We start from the raw sequence: 19808 nt of genomic DNA, 5'->3' as shown, positions 1-19808 counted from the left end.
TTCTGCTAGCAAAGGAAGTGGGTTTTGTGTACCATGTATTTTGCTCGATCCTGCTTCTTATTTCAACTGCAAAATGGGATTCAATGATTGGAAACATTCGACTCAACGGGTAAAAGAGCAAGAACATTTTCCAAGCCACAAAAACAACGTATTGAAACTGAAACAAAGGAGTCATCAGGAATCAAGGATTGATAAAACGCTCGTTATTCAATTGAATGAAGAAATAGATTACTGGAGGAAAGTTTTAAACCGAGTTGTTTCTGTAATGAAAGCTTTAGCATCCCATGGACTTCCATTCAGGGGCAGTGACGAAAAACTGGGATCTCCAAATAATGGGAATAATTTGATGTTTCTGGAAGTTGTTGCAGAATATGACCCCTTCTTGGCTGAACACATAAAACAATTTGGCAACAAACGAAGTGGCAGCACAAGTTATTTATCCAAAACGATTTGTGAGGAGTTCATAAGTTTGATGGCGAAAAAAGTTATAGCTACCATTTCAGAGGAGATAAAAGCAGCAAAATATTTTTTTATCGTAGTAGATTCGACCCCTGATATATCCCACGTTGACCAGCTATTGTTCGTTTTTAGATATGTCCAGTAAAATGGTGTCCCCGTTAAACGATTTCTAAAATTCATGGAGAATACGAGGCACAAGGCGATAGAATTAGCTGATGCTATTTTAAAAACTCTGACTGACCTCGGACTAGACATTGCTGACTGTCGCGGTCAATCATACGATAATGCGAAAAATATGTCTGGAGTTTATAATAGTCTTCAAGCTCGGATAAAAACATCAAATCCTGCAGCAGAATACGTACCTTGCGCTGCTCATTCGCTGAATTTAGTGGGTGTTCATGCAGTGGAGAATTGTCCAGAAGCAGCGGCATTTTTTTTTACAATTCAAAGCTTGTACAACTTTTTTACTGCATCAACGAAACGTTGGACTGAAATCATCTGCCTCAAAACCCATCACTTTGAAATCATAATCTACAACTAGATGGTCAGCTCGATACGACAAAGTTAAAATTCTGAATGATAATTATGTTAAAATTATTGAAGTTTTGATAGCGAATGAAGAAGATTTGACAGAAAAAGCAATTTGTCGGCAAGAAGCGAAGGGCATTCGAATTCAATTGTAGAAGCTGAAACTTCATTTCTGACTATTTTGTGGCACTTTTTGCTTGCAAGATTCAATGCAGTGAGTCAAAAATTACAAGCTGTTGAATGCAGTATTGCCGAAATCATTGACATTACAAGGGACTGCAAAAGATTGTCTCTGACTGTCGGGATGAATTTGCTGAATACGAGAAACTAGCCCTCGAGTTATCAGAAGATCCAGAGTACCATTCCAGTAAGACACGAAAACGGAAACGTAAATTGAGAACAGATGAATCGGTTCGTGGAGAAGTGACACTGTGCGGAAGAGAAAATTTCAAAGTAAATATCGTCAATGTTATTCTATATAATTTGACTGTGGAATTAGAAGAGAGACGCAAGGCATACGATAAAATCAACAAAAAATTTATGATTACCCTCAAGGCAAGCGAATTGTCTTCTAACGAAGAAATCAGAATGGAATCGAAGGCTCTGATATCTACGTTCTCGTCTGATTTGGAACCGACAACTGATGACGATTTCGTCCATTTTTTTTTCTTATTGCAAAGAAAATAATATTAAGACGAAATCTCCACTGAATGTTATGAAGCTTAATCGGTCCGATGATTTGAACACAATTTTTCCGAACGTTGACATCGCATATCGCATGTTTGCTACCATGGCAGTGACTAATTGCAGCAGCGAAAGATCTTTTTCTTGTTTGAAAAGGATAAAAAATTACCTTCGCTCCAAAATGATTGAAGATCGACTCAACCGTTTAGCACTGCTTTGTATTGAATCTGATATTCTTCTCTCTTTGAATTTTGAACATTTGATTACAGATTTTTCCTCCCAAAAAGTAAGACGCAAGTGTTTTTGAATAATCTTTTCCATATGTCTGTGTTATTAGTTTTCTGACAATCTATAAGTTTCTTCAAACTAAAAATATTTTGTGATACGCTTCATTATATAAATAAAAATGAAATAAATATTCGTTCTAAGAAAACTCGAATCAAATTTTTTCAATCCGTAAAATATATCAGTAATGAAATATCACCACACGAAGGCAAGTACGGTTTTTTTTTGGAAATATTGGAGCGCGGCTTGATTTGTTTGCCCAGGGCGCTTCTAGAGATAAATCCGCCCCTGGAAATATTGGACATCCATGAAATTACGCTACCGATTGTCCCACACCCAAAAATACTGGATGTGACGTTCTATCAGTACCTACATTTAATCGAAGTTTTTAGGGCAACACAACAAAGCAAGAATTAAGTATTTAGTAATACCAACGATAAATCCTTTATAAGCTCTTATTTCAAGCAATAAAGAATGCGAAACCATGACTCAAAGAGCTAAAGATTGGCATTGAAAAATGCCCGACATAGATATCTTGTACTTATTGTTTAATGAGGAAACAATTGTTGCTTATAAATGGATTTCGAAAAATATGTGCAATTATCACACCTATTCAGATTTGCATGAATGTTTTATATTTACCTTCAAAAATTATATATATTCGGCAATATTTGATGCTACAACCTTAGTCTGCAGCTAAATTCGCGGAAAAAGTTTTAGGCCAGGGAATGTACACGATATACACTCAAAGTTTAGCTAATGAAAGCCAACCACGACAGCACAATAATTTGTTTAGCTAATGGAAGCCAACCAGGTAATTGTTTACTTTAGTTCACAACTGCTAAAGCCCGACCAAAAATATCGGGAGAGGTGTCAAAAGACGCGTTTTGATCCCAGGACCACGAACGCGAGAGCGGAAATTTGAAATTGTATTTGTCAGAAGTCTCCGAAACGAAATACTGATGCTATTTCAATTTTTATTCCACTACTAAATCATCATATTAATAGAAATGTAGTACTAATTACCTGATTTGCTCATTTTAAAATAAAGTTTAATCAATTTAATCAATTTATAAAGGATTTACTAAAAAACACTTTAATATTTTCACACAATGAAAGCTCCGTTAGTTTAAAGCGCGAAACGATATCAACTATTAAATTATATAACGGACGTAGCCAAGGAAAGATCTTCACAATTAAGTAACGAGTAAACAGAGTACTTATTCCGGACTTGCATAGAACGCTTGGTAGCGTTGCTTCGCTTTAACGCTTTGGCAGCGCCATAAGAAATTAGTTAGTGAGTGAATAAGCTAATAAGTAAACATTAGATATCTCCATTATACCATCAATAACCGTTTCACAACTAATATTTCCAATTAATATTTAAAATTATTTAAAATATTTAAGAAAATTTTCATGACGTAGTTTTCCATAATATTCTTACCTTCAGGTCTGGCAGCCCCTTAACACATAAACGAAAAAAAAAAAAATTTAAAAAAAAAAAAATTTTGAATTTCCGCTTTAACTTAGAATAGGAACCATCCCAGCAAAAATCTAGTGACCGAAAATGGCGACCAACAACAACAGCTTGGATAAGCTATATATTTTGCGTTGGCAACCCCTTGAATCAATTTGGTATTTTAATCACCTATTTCGACAAGCATACCTGCCGCGGGTATATTCTTAGCCCCTAACCCACTGGGGGTATACTTCGCGTATCTCGGCCGGCGGTGGAGAGTCAGAACGAACTCCTCGAAATAAACAAGTAGGCGGAAGAACAGTTTTTATTTGGATTGAGGGGTCGACTGCTAATACGCGTCCAAAAATATCGAGAGAAATGTCAAACGACCGGTCTTGATATCAGTATTAATAATCCGAATACCCGTCTTTGCACACCTCTCTCGATATTTTTTGCCGCGTATTAGCATTTGACCCCTCAAATAGACTTTTACCGTTGAAGTTGATGGTTCTTTTTACAAGCTCGACCATGCCGTAAACGATTTAATATGACCACATTGAACCTTCTATGCCATACTGTCCCCGCCCCTAGTTCCTTGAAACTTGGAGTCGCCAGAGCCTCGCCTGCCAAATAAACATTTACATCATAAATGGTTTCGATAAAATTGGGAAACTTTATTTTACCATGGATACCTAACGAAAGTTGTTTTTTTTAGTAAGTTGGAGTAAGTTCTTCTTAATAAGCACAAAACGAAGGAGCTACTTGTATTTTAAATTAATATGTCACTTTAATAATGGCTAATCGCGCATGTAAAACAGTATCCAACGTTATTGACTTGTAGGTTTGTGCAAATCTTTTTCGAAAATCTAAAAAAAATTGCAATACGTTGAAAGTCTGCACTTACCAAGCTATTAAGATCCTGATTTTGCAAGTATTATTAACACTTCTTTGGTATTTCTTGTTCAGTTTAATAATTGTACTTAATTTAATAATTATAATAAATTAGATCCACGCTTGTCTGCTCAAAATTTACTTCTCAATAGCAATGGCGGCTTCGCAGAATTGGTTCTAGATACAAACACACGTTACAGCACCAAATTTAGAGATTGCTTTACTGATAATGTTGTGAATTATGTTTCTTTATGAAAAATGTACACTTTTAACTTTTGTACAGACGTAAACACTTTTTCTTCTATTTATTTGGAAATTTGCAACTTTTTCACTGCGGTACGTCTGCGGCGTTTCAAGCTGAAAACAACAAATGGCGGATTCGCAGAAAATTTTTGTGACGTATTTGAGGGTACATAGCATGTAAGAAAAGGCAAGCATATATGGATCGGAAATTTCAATTAGGCCATCTCATTCTGTCATACTAACAATTGTGGAACAATGTGGGATATTTTGTTGTTGGTCGCCATTTTCAGTCACTAGATTTTTGCTGGGCGGTTGGGTATACCAAATGAGGGCTAGTGATGTGCGAGTCAAGCTGACTCGAGTACTGTAGAAGTACTCAGGCACTACAATATATACAATGTTTAGTATTCGGATACACGGACTCGAGTCCTGTACACGAGTACTCATAGAATCCAAAAGCGGAGTACTCATACCCTACAAGACGGAGGTAACCAGTTCACCCACACATTCAAAGCTTTTTTCGCTCTCCACTAACACATCGACGTTTCATGCTGTCATCGAAATGTCAGTTCATTAATTATTCCGGAAAAATTGAAACGCAAAAAAAATATAAATTGTTTACAACGAAAAATATCTTGTGCTTTTAGTTGTGACATGTGACGGAAATTAAAAATTTTGTTGCAGAGAACACCTTTTTGCGTTGGCGACCTTCGCCCAAAATAACATTAAGTTAATTTGAGTTGTGACATGTGACGGAAATTAAGAATATTGCTGCAGAGACCATCTTTTTTCGTTGGCGGCCTTCGCCCAAAATAATATTAAGGGTAAAGTTTTACAAGACGGTACACCACCTAATTTAAAAATATCAAATAATAATAAAAACGGAGCTCGAAGCGCGCCTTTTGATTCCACGTTTGATAATTTTTGATAAAAATTGGGTGATGCACCGTCTTTTAAATCGTTACCATATTAAGTTGTATAGAATCGACGGGATGGCCTACAAGGTTTTATGTCAACTAAATCGCTCCCGATATGGTCGGGCTAGTACCTTAATGGTTCCCGGAACGTACCCGATCTGCATCCGGCAAAGGACCACCAAAGTCCATAACGGGGAGTGTCCTTATCGCTACAACAACAACAACATTATTTACTTTCTGATTTTCATTCATACGTATGTGCATTTTTAAATAATAAAAAAAATGTTATATTATTCTAATAGATAGCATCTCCGCCGGGTTGCGATTCAGCTCAGAATATGCCAAAATCAAAGGAAATCTACAAAAACAAGGTACTTTACAAGCAACATGCTTTGGAATACGGTACCAAACTGGTTGGATGTATTTCCCTAAAAAAGGCTGGAACTACGCATCTTGGTTTGCCAGTATTTGCTTCGGTAATTTATATTGATTTGTAGTGATTAAAAATTGCAATAGTAGATAATGTAATGTGAATTAAAATTGAATAGGTAGCCGGAGCAAAAAAGGCAACTGATCGGCCTGCAACTGTTATTTATGTGGTGCCACCGGGAGCTGCTGCTGCTATCCTAGAAGCATTAGAAGCAGAAATGTCTTTAATTTTTTGCATCACCAAAGTTGTGCCATAACATGATAGGGTTCGCGTTAAGCACGCTCTCTTAAGGCAAAAAAAAATCGCGTCTAGTCAGGCCCGATTGTCCAGGAATCATCGCACCAGAAAGGGTAAGTAAATTGGCTACCATATTAAATATATAAGCAACATGTATGAATTTTTTAGTGATAATTTGTCATGCTTTTGTTGATAATCAACTGAAGAATGCAAATACGACAGAGTTCGAAGTTCATGTGAAAACCAATTAATTTTTTTAATTAGCATTTGGAGAGAAAAATACATATGTATGTATGCATAGAACTGCATAGAAGGGGAGGAAAAATGAATTATTATCAGTAGATTTGCAAGATTTTTGTCATTTCCCCTGCATCGCAGTTGTCATTACATTGCGTTAAGAGAGGACATCAACACCTTACTACCCACAGCCAGTTAAAATTATTGTAAATTTTGCTTTTTTCATCACTGTTTCAAAACGTGGAAAGTTATATATCGAGCATTCCATGGAGAATGGTGCATTTTAGCAGACTTTCGCATTGCCGGCATTATTAATATTCAATCCCTAGAAGGTTTAATGTAGTCATATCAATAGTTCCCGAGATGGTGGGGCTAGTACCACAATGGTGCTTGTTACCGGAACGTAGATAGATAGATCATTTATTGAGGATTGCACAGTGACTTGCACATCTCCTTCACAGCACCTCATCCTAGCCGACTTCCTTGATGAACCCCAGCAGTGTTCTTTGCTTGAGGGATTAAATGTGGGAATGCTCTGGCCATGGTGAGCCCATAAACTTAGCCCTACGTCTTGAAATTGCGCCGCAATCTAGAAGGATATGGTCCACCGTCTGCTGATCCATCACAAAATCGGTATGTGTTGTTCGATACTATACCCAGCTTTTGCATGTGACTGTTCAGTCTACAGTGTCTTGTAAGAATAGCCGTTGGGGTTCTTAGGTTATCTTTTTGAGAGGCCTATTAATGCCCTATATCGAGTTGTCCTGTAACCCCCTAACAGTAACTTAGATTGACTCAGGCCTGGCATATTGCGCCAGTGTTCTTCCCTATTTCCCTTTCTTCTACTAATAGATGCCCCTGTGGGCCAACTGGCAGGAACGGCTCGGGATCGATGGGTCATGCAGTTGCTGCCTCTCTTACCGTGTTGTCCGCCTGTTGTTGTTGTAGTAGCAGTGCTTCGCCCCATCCAATAGGTGCGACCGATCACAAATTGTCATCAATGTCCTCTAACGGGAGTCCAAAGAAACTTTCTGTTTCAACAGGGGTGGGCCATAATGAGAGGAGTGTTAGAGGCGTTGGTTGCACAATACAGTTAAAGAGATGGTTGGTGACATGTGGGGACACATTACAAGCAGGACAATGTTTTGTATGTCGGGGTTGATTGTGGATAGGTAAGAGTTTAACCTGTTACGTTATCCAGCTCGAAGTTGGGCTAGAGTGACTACTCTCGTTTCCCTAGGGAGAGTGCGTTCCTCCTCTGCTAGTTTTGTTCTTTGAGTACAGGAATCACCGGCATAGAGGTCCGACGCCTGTTTGTGGAGTTCACTGAAGACATGCTTGTGTTTTTTAGCTTCAAACGGCTGTGTTCTCAGGTGCCGTATTTCCTCATAATGTAATGAGGCCGTGAACAACAAGAGCCACAAAAGATTTATAAAAGTTACGAGGACGCTGGATTTTGGAATCTAGCCCAGAGCAACCTGTCCGATGCAACCATCCCTTGCACGTGAAACACTGACAAGAGTATTTATTTTTTTAATTTAATTTATTTATTATTACGGCTGTTTAGGCCCAAAACTTAAACTACTAAGTACAATTCATTGTTATAATCACTTATTTCTATTGAATATGCTGTTGGAATGCCATGTGATTCCGATCAGCATATTTACTAGCGTGACAGAGGGACGAGTCAGTGCTCCCAGCTTAAGGCAACAAAATTTGGAACTTATATTTTTCAATTATATGTGTATTTTAAGCTTTCGGAATGTATTAGTCTCCGATCAATGAAGCTAAACATGTCTTTGGATGTTGGAAATTGAAAATAAGTGTATCCAATCACCCCTCAACTTTGTTTAGTAAAGACGCTGTCGGAATGCATGAAGATTCCGATTAGCACAGCTCAACATATAATGGGAGGTTGAAAAGGACGTGTTTCCAATCCCCCTTGCTCCAACTTTTATTTGGCCTTATTTTCGTTAATTTTGTTACACATTATATAATTTTATTGTTATATTTATGCTGTCGGAATGCGAATGATTCCGATCAGCAACAGTAAATACCAGCTGGAAATACCGAATTCCAGCGAAATTAGTTGTTGGAACTGTCTGGAGTTACAGGTGGCGACCGATTTTCTTTTCCTTAGGGCCGGATGCATTGTATTTTGCTGCTACCATTATTACCATTCCCTTTTCGCGCTCCAGTATCGGTATATCATGTAAAAAAATAAAAGAAAAAAAAACTATCTTATTGAAGGGTTTTACAATGCTCCAATAAACTTTTTTTAAAAGTATTGAAGTTATTACTACTTTTTATGTGATTAGGAAGTTCATTGAAATATTTCAGGCCCTTATATATATGACCGTCCTAAAAAGATTCTTTTCCGGCAAACGCAGCAAACCCATTTCTCAGTACTGGGGTCAGGAGAAGGACCCGGATTGGGGTCGATACCTTCCCGGAAGAGGAGAGTATGGCGCAGACCCGCTGCAAGGATCTGCTGGGGGGGGGTTGGGAGAGACGCAACAAATTAAACATGGAGTCCGCCTGCTCATTGCCCTCCACTCCCCTGTGGCCTAGGACCCAGGCCAACAGTACTACGTTGTGTGCTCCTAATTGATTCAGCTTTTCTACGCACTGAAGGACAAGTGCTGACTTTATTTCGAACGCCGCAAGTGCCTTTAGTGGAACCTGACTGCCTGACTGAGTATGGCAATTGTTTCTTTGGGGTATCAGCGCTGAAGGTTCAGCTTAGCGCACTAACTTATGGCGAATACTTTCGCTCGAAAATGCTCGGATGTGCTTTTAGAGTTACTGATATTTTGGTTCTGGGTCCGAAAACTCTGGCTCCAATCCCCTCTGGCGTTTTCGAGCCATCTATGTACCTTCCGATCTTGAGCCTAGTAATACATTGCACCCGCCTATACCTATACAGCCGTACCAAGAGACGGAGCAGCCCATTACATATTGGCACAACCGGAGCACTGCTGGACATCCATCCTATATGAAAGCTATGCATTCAAAAGTGTTTGTACCAGTGGCTGGTGCACACCGAACTGGACCAATGTATGCTATATTGAGGCCTTCACAAATACCAAGCTATGTTTATGTAAATAATGTTACTGCTAATGTCAATTTGCACGGTTGAGCACATACAGTACCTACGTTTATACAAGGTGGAACACCACACTACCTACATGGCGATGTAGCCACCGATCAGGTTGTTGTAAGAGATTAATTAAAATATGTTATTCATAAACACTGATTCTTATATTTTTATTATCATTAAACTGTAGACTAGACTCATGACGGGTATTCTTACTGGATACTGCCTTCTGGCGTCACATGCCTTTAAATTAGGCTTGGTCAGTGATAGCACATGTAGGAAGTGCGAGTTGGAGGAGGAAACGATCGATTTCATTCTGTGCTCGTGCCCTGCGCTTGCCGGGCTAAGACTCCAGCTGACAGATGTCAGATCTAGAAGCAGCAAGTGGCTTAAGTTCTAGGAAGCCGCTAACCCGCTGGAGCCATGAGAAGCGTAGGTGCACTTTGGGTGTCCCAAGACAAGTTCCGTACCTGCTCCGAATAATTTGATAGATAGATAGATTAGATAGGGATCTGTTCTAGGTCCAACTCTTTGGAATGCGGTGTATGGCGGGGTGCTACAAAACCACCTTCCCGGAACCACGGAAATTGTCGGCTATGCAGATGATATTGTCGTAGTAGCAGTGACCAAGAAACTTGATCTGCTCCAAGCATTATGTAATGACGCCATGGGAAGAATAGAGGAATGGTTGACGAACACGGGGCTGGAGATGGCTAGCAATAAGACAGAAGTGGTTCTGATGAGCTCAAAGCGGACTGTGGATGAGTTGGTCCTAACCATAGGAGATTTTCAAATAAATTCAAAGCCCTCCTTGAAATATCTAGGAGTAATCATTGACTCAAAACTAACTTTTAGGGAGCACTTCAGGGCGGTGGGGGACAAAGTTTCTAGAGTTAGTGGAACCCTAACGCGAATAATGCCCAACATCGGCGGCCCAAGCGAAGCTACCCGTCAGCGATTATCCAACGTAACCAGCTCTATAATATTATATGCAGCACCAGTATGGCACAGATCTAAAATGGTCCACCAAAAAGATATACTAGCAGCCTACCATTACTGCTATACGAATAGCATGTGCTGTTCCGACGACGCGATCCATGTTTTATCCAGGAAAATCCCAGTAGATCTACTCTCAGGTGAAATGGCCGATCTGTATGGCATTGGATTCAGCCGACCATCTGAAGATGCTAAGAAAACCGCAAGGTCACGAACAATAGTTAGGTGGCAAGAACGGCGGGAAGATTCGAGAAAAGAGTTCTGAACCTTCATGCTAGTCCGGAATATAGCGGAATGGTACGAGCGAAAACACGGCAAACTAAATTACCATCTCACACAGATATTGAGCGGGCACGGTGGCTTGAAGGAATATCTACATAAGCGTGGGATAGAGGAGGATCCTTTCTGTCCAAGCTGTCCGTCCGAATTGGAAGGCGCAGAACATGTAATATTTCACTGCCCTCGTTTTCACGGCGAAAGACTGTCTGTAAACAGAGTTTTTGGAGAGGAACCTTCCATTAGGAATTTAGTTCCACGAATTTGCGGACAAATAGATTGTTGGATTGCTGTGAGCAAGATGGCCTTTATAGTAATGACGAAATTGATGATGCATGCAGAAAGGGAGCGTAGAGAAATGCGCATACGAAGTAGTGGCGACTAAATCGCCTTTGAAGTTACTTTACCAGGTCCTGATTCTAGTTATCTGAAATTTCTCTTGTGTCTTTGGAAAAGAGCTATGTGTGGAGCCCTATTTATGGAACACGTTTCGGCTTATATTAAAAACTTTTAATCTATTCTTACTGATATGAGTTTCTTTTTCATTCTAGGTAATTTGATTTTGACGATGTGAGGATAGAAATATCCCAAATATTCCAGCTGTGGCTGTAAGAACATACATTTGCTCAAATTAGAAGAAAACTGCACGGTTGAGCACATCCAGTATCTACGTTTATACAAGGAGGAACACCACACTACTTTCACGGGGATGTAGCCACCGATCACGTTGTTGTAAGAGCTTATTTTAAATATGTTATTCATAAACACTGATTCTAATATTTTGTTTTGGTTTTTACTTTAGAGTCAACCTGTTATATAAGCGATGTCAGCTATGCCTGTAACTTAAGCGCCTTCAGATGTAATAGTTACCGCGGACGCGGTCACAGGAGTAGTTCACTACGTGGGGATTACACTAATCAAGGACTTTCAATATCGGAAGGATTTCCAGCACTATAACACACCAACAATATGTGCAATCACCCGAATAAATTGTACAACAAACGTTAACACCACATCATCAGCCAGCAACAACAACAACAAACGCAACAAGTTGAAACTTCTAAACAATTAATGACTAGTGAACCACCAACATATCCGCAATATGCGCAAACATCAACACCAACATGTGTCGCCTACTTTGCAACACGGTGAAGATGGCCAAGGCCATTCTGATTCTAATACTGATAAAGGCGAACCATTGGCAAATTTAAAAACCCAAACACACCACGAAAAATGTTGATGATGGTATTAATTCTAGTACGGATAGTAAAGAATTTAAACCCAGGAAAAAAGCTAAACTTGATAAAAACTTAACCGAAGATGACAATGTTTCTAATTCTAATACTAAGGAAGATGAACCTTTGATAAATATGAAGCTTAAAACAGAGTTATCAAAAAATGACGATGATGATAATGATGTTGATGCAAAGTCCAATGTTGAAAATGATGAAAATTATGAAACAGAATCTGAAAATAGTATGAGTGTGGATTATAACCTGAAGCAAAACTGTCATATCCTGTACGGCCAGAATTAGATGTTAAGAAAAGAGCCTACATAAAGAGGCTCAGTATATTTATGGAAAATTTATCATGAGACAATGCCCAATGTATGTATTTCAATTAAATTCAGCACATTGTTGGAAAAAGCATCTAAACTTTATGCATCGTGTAGAGAAACCAGAACATTTACAATTTAAATATAACGAACGTGGTGCAAAATGTAAATTTTGTGTTATTCAAGCAGCTACACCAAGCTTCAACAAATTATTGGACCATGAGATTTTTCATATGCCTAATAGTCATTATTTAAAATGTAAATTATGCGATTGGAAGACGAAAATACACTCAAGTATGAATTTTTATTTACGTGTACAACACGCTGAAACAATTGATGTAACAACGAAAAGTTTAGAATTGAATGTTTGTCCATATTGTAATCACAATGGTATTTACGCAAACACTTAATACATCTTTTCTATGTTTAGAATGTGGTGAATAATTTAGAACAAATACAAGTTTACGTGTACACCACAAGATTTGAACGGAAATATCTTGAGGGTATGGTTACACCTATGTGGCATCTACAAGATATTTATAATTACTAGTATGGAATGAATCCGGATATGGAAGAAAACGGAGGTGACGAATCACCATGCTTCTTTGGATTCTGGTGATACTCCTGACATGTTTCCTAATTTCCCTACGTCTGATGTTACTATACCTACCAAACTAATATGACTGCAAACTGATGAGCAACACTACCAGCGCAGGAAAAATAAGAACTTCAAAACAAGGTTTCGGAAAGGGCACGACTATGAATAGACGTTAATGTATTTATATAGTTTATAAATATAAAAATTCACATATGTAAAGTTCGCTAGAGTAATAAGTAATAATTAAATTCTAAAAAAACATTGTATATATGAATAATTTATAATTAAATATTATCTGAACATAAAGGACGCGTTTCGTTCATAGAAAAAGCGATTTGACAGAAGGTAACCGATACGGGTAACCGATAGACCAGTTACCCGTATTGTTGTTGTTGCATATGTTTTGGTTAGCGATAACGAAAACATAACTGATGAAGTAACTTAAAAATGTAAATAACATCGAGCGAGAAGGAATGTCGAAAACACAATAGGTAAGAGCGAGAAAGAGAGTCACACGTACACTATTTTGAGAGAGCACATGCGTTACCTTTTTCACGACACCAATGTAAAAGTCATTAAGACGATAATTGGTGAACAAGTTATTGATGACGATTAAGTAATCGATTAGGGAACGGGTACCTGTCTTGTAGGGTAGAAGCCAAGAGCGGATCGCGATTTAACTATCGCAATAAATATTGACTGTGTAGCATAGAAAAATCAACTTACCTTTTATCATATCGATATTTTTGTATCATCAGAATTGGAGCTCAAACATTTGCATTATTGACTGCAATTGTGTCTTTTCGCGTGCGGCGTTTTTTTCGTTAACTGAAAAAATGTCTTATTTTTGTACTACCGACTGTTTTCTTTGTTTATTGTAAATTTGTTTTTTGGTTTCGGGTTTACAGTCCAATAAACGAGGGTTTGCAATGCAAGGCCTTATATACTAAGTTTTATATTTTTGTCATTAGGCCCTGAAGAAGACCAAAATAAAAGGTCGAAACTATGGCGAGAAAATAAAAAAGGCGTTTTTCTGATTTATTGGACTCTAAACCCGAAACCAAAAAACAAATTTACAATGAAAAAATCTCTGTACTTCTTTTCATTTCGTACCATAAAATATGAAAATTTAGAATAAAAAATCGCGCGGTTTTTTATTGCACATTTTTGCCTGCGGCGCGGGTTGGATTTTATATAAGGTGCCACGATTTTCAAACTTTTGTTGATTTGTAGGGGTAGAGGGGGTTCTAAAAATCTTAAAATTATCATCCGCAACTCTAGGAAATTCTTAGTTTATGAAATATAAGCGTTTAAATATGTAAATTTCGCCGAACAAACTTAATGCGTTCTGACCAATTTCTTTAAAATACCGCACTTGGAGTAAGTTCATATCATTAAACTGAGTTATTTTAGCCACTGCCGATGTTAACAACTAAGCCACAACGCGTTTTAATTTAATAATTAACGAAACTTAAAACTGAACAAATACACCAGCGTCGACGAGTTTGTTTTTTTTATAATCGTATTGTCATCTGCAACCGAAGCGAGCGAGTGTATTTTGAACGAGTAGACTGTTCGTTTATGTGTTAAGGGGCTGCCAGACCTGAAGGTAAGAATATTATAGAAAACTACGTCATGAAAATTTTCTTAAATATTTTAAATAATTTTAAATATTACTTGGAAATATTAGTTGTGAAACAGTTATTGATGGTATAATGGAGATATCTAATGTTTACTTATTAGCTTATTCACTCACTAACTAATTTCTTTTGGCGCTGCCAAAGCGTTAAAGCAAAGCAACGCTACAAAGCGTTCTATGCAAGTCCGGAATAAGTACTCTGTTTACTCGTTACTTAATTGTGAAGATCTTTCCTTGGCTACGTCCGTTATATAATTTAATAGTTGATATCGTTTGGCGCTTTAAACTACCGGAGCTTTCATTGTGTGAAAATATTAAAGTGTTTTTTAGTAAATCCTTTATAAATTGATTAAACTTTATTTTAAAATGAGATAATCAGGTAATTAGTACTACATTTCTATTAATATGATGATTTAGTAGTGGAATACAAATTGTATATTTGTTTCAGGGAATACTTTGCACTGGTCAGAATATGAGGACCGTATTGCCGTTATAGCATTACATAAGTGCTATATGGATGAAAATGATATTTTAAAAACCCTCCGCCCTCTGGCCATAAATATCAACTTCGTGTCCCGATGCGTCAGGGAGTATGAAGAAAATAATTTTGAACTTGTTGTTGCTAGTGCTCCAACTGCTCTTGCCCCTGTTGTTGATGAAGGTACTGTTGTCGCTTGTTTTGAAGGTTAGATATATTTTCGTATAAAATATTAGAAATTATATGAAAGAAATTTCAATTACAGATGTTTCTTTTATGAGTGGGGATTTTTTTGTTGCTGGTGCTTAAGATGCTACAACTACTGATAGTTATACTATTGCTTGTTATGAAGGTAATATTTGTAAGCATTTAAAATACACACTACACTACAAAAAATTTGGTCACAAAACGTTTCCACGCCCATGCAAATGTGACTATGAATATAACCTATGACCGTAAAATGGCTAGTCATATGACGTGGAATGAGGTATCACATTACCCTGCAAAAACGCTTTCGTCATTTGACTGGTCATTTTACGGTCATAGGTTATATTCATAGTCACATTTGCATGGGCGTGGATAAGTTTTGTGACCAAATTTTTTGTAGGGTAGGCTCTTCATTCAGTGAGTGATATAAATTAGCATTCAAGAAACATAACAGTTGATCAACTGTTTGGTGACAACTTAATCGAGTTTTACACTTTGCTATCATATTAGTCCGAACTTATTTAATACGCGGAAATACTAAATGGTGCATTCAGATGGTAATCACTAAACAGTTGTGTTAACGTTTTCTGGTGCGCAGTTTGTAAACAATGTATATTAAAGAAGTCTAATTGCAGATGTTTCCACTACTAATGCAGATCGTCACATTGTCGATATTGCAGTTACTGATGATAATGCGGTTGCTTATTTGGGAGATTAGATTCATTTTGCTATATCAGAATTTGAATGGATATTAAGATAATTTAAATTTCAGATGTTTTTAGTTCAAACGTCAATTGTGCTACAGCTTCTGTTGACAGTGCCGCTGATGATAATGTTGCAGGTGGTTATTTTCAAGGTTAGATATTTATTTATTTATTCAAAAGCTAAAATTATAATATGAAATTATAACATAAATATAAAGCAAGTTTAGATATATATTTGCATATTTCTATAGAGAAGTTTTGGAAATTGTTGCGTTGGTTGAAATCGAGGGGAATTCAGTCGAAGGTGTTGTTATCTTATTAGCTGATTGCTTTTCATGATAAAACCTATACAAAGCCATCGTACACCGACATGCCAGTTAATTTTTTAGTTAATTTGCGATACAGAATCAGTTTTAAACATTTTTTTCGTTTAAGTGCAGAATACATACATTTGTCAAATTAAAAAAATATATATATGAGTATGGTAGTGGTGTTTATGGTGAGTTCAACCGTATAATTTTTTTGGTGCAAATAATAACTATAGGGCTAATTCCACGTCAAAAGGTAAATTTTATATTTTTTTTAAAACAAAATATCTTTGAAACTATTGAGACAATCTTGAAAGTTGCAATGTCTTTAGATAGGTAATAAAACAAGGTTTGTTTGATATATAAAACATCTATATTTAGAAGAAATTTCTATAATAAAATTATATTTTTATGGGGAAATGATTGCTAACTTATCATAAATCGAATAATAAGTCGAAAAAATGTGTTATTGACAAAATACTTTAATACTATCGAGTTGAAGATAATTTCATTACCTTTAATTTGGTATATATATCTTTATATTAGAAGGGATAACTTGATTATTTAGGGGCGAAAACAAAGAAGGTGTCATATGAGTTCAATTATTTTTATCGATGTAGGTATATTTATTTATTTGTTTTTTAAATATACGTCAAGGGTGTACTACGCAGAAGGACATCACCGTGGCGGTATCCACGGTTATACCACACACCCGGACTTGGCATGGCGTAGCCCAGGGTTATTTTTTATAAGCGCGGCCGAAGGCCGCCTATGCAGAAAGGTGTTCTACGCAGAATTACTGTGCATGGCGCTGCCGGTGCTGGATGGGCTAACATAACAATAAACATAAAAGTTATAAGGTAATATCAGCTCGTTCACGAATGCAAAAAAGAGTTTTTTCAAATTTTTGATAAATACAGACTAGAAAAGTTAAAGATATGTATACATCAGATCAAAGGTATTTTTATAAGTTATTTTTCGATTTTTTAATTTTTGAAATCCATTCACTAGTGTCGGAGATATTTTGATTTGAAAAATTCATAATTTCGCTTTTTGACATGGAATTACCCCCAAACCTTTCATTTGCACCAAAAAAGAAATCAGCATAAAAACCTTCTGCACTTGTTCCATTTTTTTCGGAAATAGAAGTTGGATGGGAGTATGAGTGGTATTGAGGAAGGAAGAGGGGAAAGGAGAGGGAGACTCAGAATTAGAATGACAGATGAACACGGAGGAATTTGGGAAAGAGAAAGAAAGAAAGGAAGAGTGGGCAGAGTCTAATGCAACAAAAGAATTTATTATTATTTTGATTGCAGACGCTTCGTTTACAACGGTCAAATTTTTTGAAGCTTCTGCTGTTAACGATGCAACTAAAATACATATTATTGCTGAGGATAATGTTGCTTTTGACACTGATAATGGTTAGATTTCGTTTATATTTATATTATACTTAAAACCCGAATTTTTTAACTGATTTCGATTGCAGAATCAGAGGTTTGTTTCACGAGCGATTGGGATTTCGTTAAGGATACTGGTGATTCTTTCGAAGGTATGTTCTACCATTCTTAACATTTTTTTTGACGATTCTCACTTGCAAAGGATGAAAGCACTCTTAGTCTAAGCACATGCACATCTGTATGAAAATGTCACATCTATATGAAAAAAGATGGTTGTGACGCGGCCATTAAGTGTGAATTGCTCCATATAAATATATGTATTTTTCCCTCAATTTTTTGTCGCAACATCTACACATAAATTTCACGAGTTCTGTTACTTATTCATGTAATTCATTTTACAGATTCTAATATACCTTCTATCAGTAGCAGAGCTACCATTTCTGCTTCAAACATACGCTTTCCCAATTTATTCATCCTTCTGCCGAAAATCAGGCTATGCTGAATCTGGCAAAAGTTATAAAGGGGTTTGAGTCCATTGAAAAATGTATTTATTTTGCAGAAGAAAACGGACTTATTTTGAAATCAAAAGCCTGCAAAATACATAAAGTTAATATGCCATTAGTTTGTAAACGTAACAACTCTTTGGGTACCTTTCAGTGTCGCAAAGGCTCCTGTCGGGCCAATTCTGGGTTGTCACGTGCAAAGGTAACTTGGTTTGAAAAATCAAAGATATCTCTACCCCAAATTTTCTACCTTATGTACGCCTATGCACGCCGTTGGCCAACTGCCGACACAAGGCTGGAGAATTTTGTAGAAGGTACCACGCTTTCCTCGTGTACAATAACCGATTGGTTTAACTACTGTCGCGAGGTGGTTGTTACTTTCCAATTAGACCAGCAGAAGCAGAAAGGGAAGATTGGTGGACCTGGGAAAGTTGTTCAAATCGACGAAAGCAAGTTCGGCAAAAGGAAATACAACAAAGGTACTTTTTTAAACAATAAACAAGCTTTAAATAAAATCTATATAAACGTATTGTATTTAGGTAGAAGTGTGGAAGGTCACTGGGTCCTAGGTATGATTGAAGATGGCAGTGACGACCTAAGGCTAGAAGTGTGCCCAAAGAATGATCGGTCAGCGGATGCGCTTATACCGCTAATTAAAAAACATGTGGTGGAAGGTACGACGATTCGTACATACTTTTGGAAGGCATACGATTGCTTACCCAAACATTGGTATTTGCATTCCAAAGTCAACCACAGCGACCCAGGCAACCCGTTTGTTGCACCTGATGACACACATACACAGAGAATAGAATCTCAATGGCGCGTTGTGAAGAAATATTTTTACAAAGAAAATTATAACCATCCTGCAAATTTCGAAGATATTCTTGTAGAGTTTTTGTGGCGCCGATCAGTTTTGTGGAAACATGAAGACCCCTTCAAGAAGCTGATGGAGGCTATAGAACATATATATGTTCTTCAGGAATAGACATGGGTAGTTACTTTGATGGTTTGATTTGTTTTTCTTTGTCATATTTAAATATATAATAAAACATTTTTTATAGGCGTTGATATGTCTCTAAAGTACGCTTGTCAGAGACGGAAAGTAGCAGCTAACCAACAAACAGAGAGCAGAAATATTAAATGTACATATAATAGCATCATTATAAATAAAAAAGGGTTTTTTCTGACTTATGTCTTTTTCCCTTAATGGTTTTTTTGTTATTTTGTGAATGGTTGGGTACTTGTTTGCGGACGCGCATACATATTTGTATATGTAAGTATCCTTTTCTCGTTTTTTTGTGGGATTTTCATAGAACGCTTTGTTGCATTTTGTTTGTTGTTAATTTGCTTTGCAGATAAGTTCAATGTAGGGCACCACATATACTATTCTACACAAAGCTTAACATATGTGAAGCGAGTCTAAAAGTTGAGATATTTTTAGAATATGGCGCTTTTGAAGCTTTAAAGCTTTCCATCTAAATTTGCCATTAGATGCGTCAATAGTCAAGGGTCCTCGGAAACCCCTTTCTCATCTAAAGTGAAACTTTGTGAGATTTTCCCACTTCATGTCCTAAAAATAGAAAACTTGGATTAGAACATCGCGCGATTTTAACCGATTTAACTGATTAAGACTCTTCGCATGAACCGTTAATGATAAAACCTTGAATCAACTTGTGGATT

General features: G+C 37.1%; 3 protein-coding genes across 7 annotated transcripts in view; 2 read left to right on the top strand and 1 right to left on the bottom strand.

Annotated features, from left to right (window-relative positions):
• The window catches only part of LOC137244251 (succinate--CoA ligase [ADP/GDP-forming] subunit alpha, mitochondrial-like), a 163374-nt gene extending 159945 nt beyond the window's left edge, over positions 1-3429 (bottom strand). Inside the window, exon 1 of the mRNA XM_067772981.1 lies at positions 3401-3429. The gene's annotated coding sequence lies outside the window, so the exon portion shown is untranslated. The remainder of the gene's footprint in view (positions 1-3400) is intronic.
• The window catches only part of LOC137244249 (succinate--CoA ligase [ADP/GDP-forming] subunit alpha, mitochondrial-like), an 88153-nt gene extending 75800 nt beyond the window's left edge, over positions 1-12353 (top strand). Inside the window, exons 1-6 of one of the 5 annotated variants that reach the window (XM_067772976.1) lie at positions 2703-2770; positions 5769-5942; positions 6019-6119; positions 6207-6246; positions 11291-11471; positions 11542-12353. In XM_067772976.1, coding sequence (XP_067629077.1) covers positions 2716-2770; positions 5769-5942; positions 6019-6119; positions 6207-6246; positions 11291-11313 — 393 coding nt within the window. In that variant the 5' untranslated portion in view covers positions 2703-2715 and the 3' untranslated portion in view covers positions 11314-11471; positions 11542-12353. Of the gene's footprint in view, positions 1-2702; positions 2771-5126; positions 5374-5497; positions 5721-5768; positions 5943-6014; positions 6120-6206; positions 6247-11290; positions 11472-11541 lie in introns of those variants that run through there. The other 4 variants (XM_067772977.1, XM_067772979.1, XM_067772978.1 and 1 more) reach the window with 4 other exon arrangements.
• Positions 12354-18120: 5767 nt separating this feature from the next.
• LOC137245982 (uncharacterized) lies at positions 18121-19113 on the top strand. The gene is made up of 2 exons (XM_067777138.1): positions 18121-18607; positions 18668-19113. The coding sequence occupies exons 1-2, from the start codon at positions 18121-18123 to the stop codon at positions 19111-19113; spliced, it is 933 nt and encodes a 310-aa protein (XP_067633239.1).
• Positions 19114-19808: the final 695 nt, after the last annotated feature.

Source organism: Eurosta solidaginis, chromosome 3, assembly GCF_040869045.1.
Source record: "Eurosta solidaginis isolate ZX-2024a chromosome 3, ASM4086904v1, whole genome shotgun sequence".
Lineage (NCBI taxonomy): Eukaryota > Metazoa > Arthropoda > Insecta > Diptera > Tephritidae > Eurosta > Eurosta solidaginis.
Note: the sequence above shows the minus strand (reverse complement) of the source record. Positions and strands in the feature narration are given on the sequence as shown.

Bases quoted from the DNA above. Each gene is read 5' to 3' on its own strand.
- LOC137245982 (XM_067777138.1), top strand. From the start codon at position 18,121: ATGCTGAATCTGGCAAAAGTTATAAAGGGGTTTGAGTCCATTGAAAAA. The intron at 18,608-18,667 runs GTACTTTTTTAA...TATTGTATTTAG, and splicing joins CAAAAGGAAATACAACAAAG to GTAGAAGTGTGGAAGGTCAC.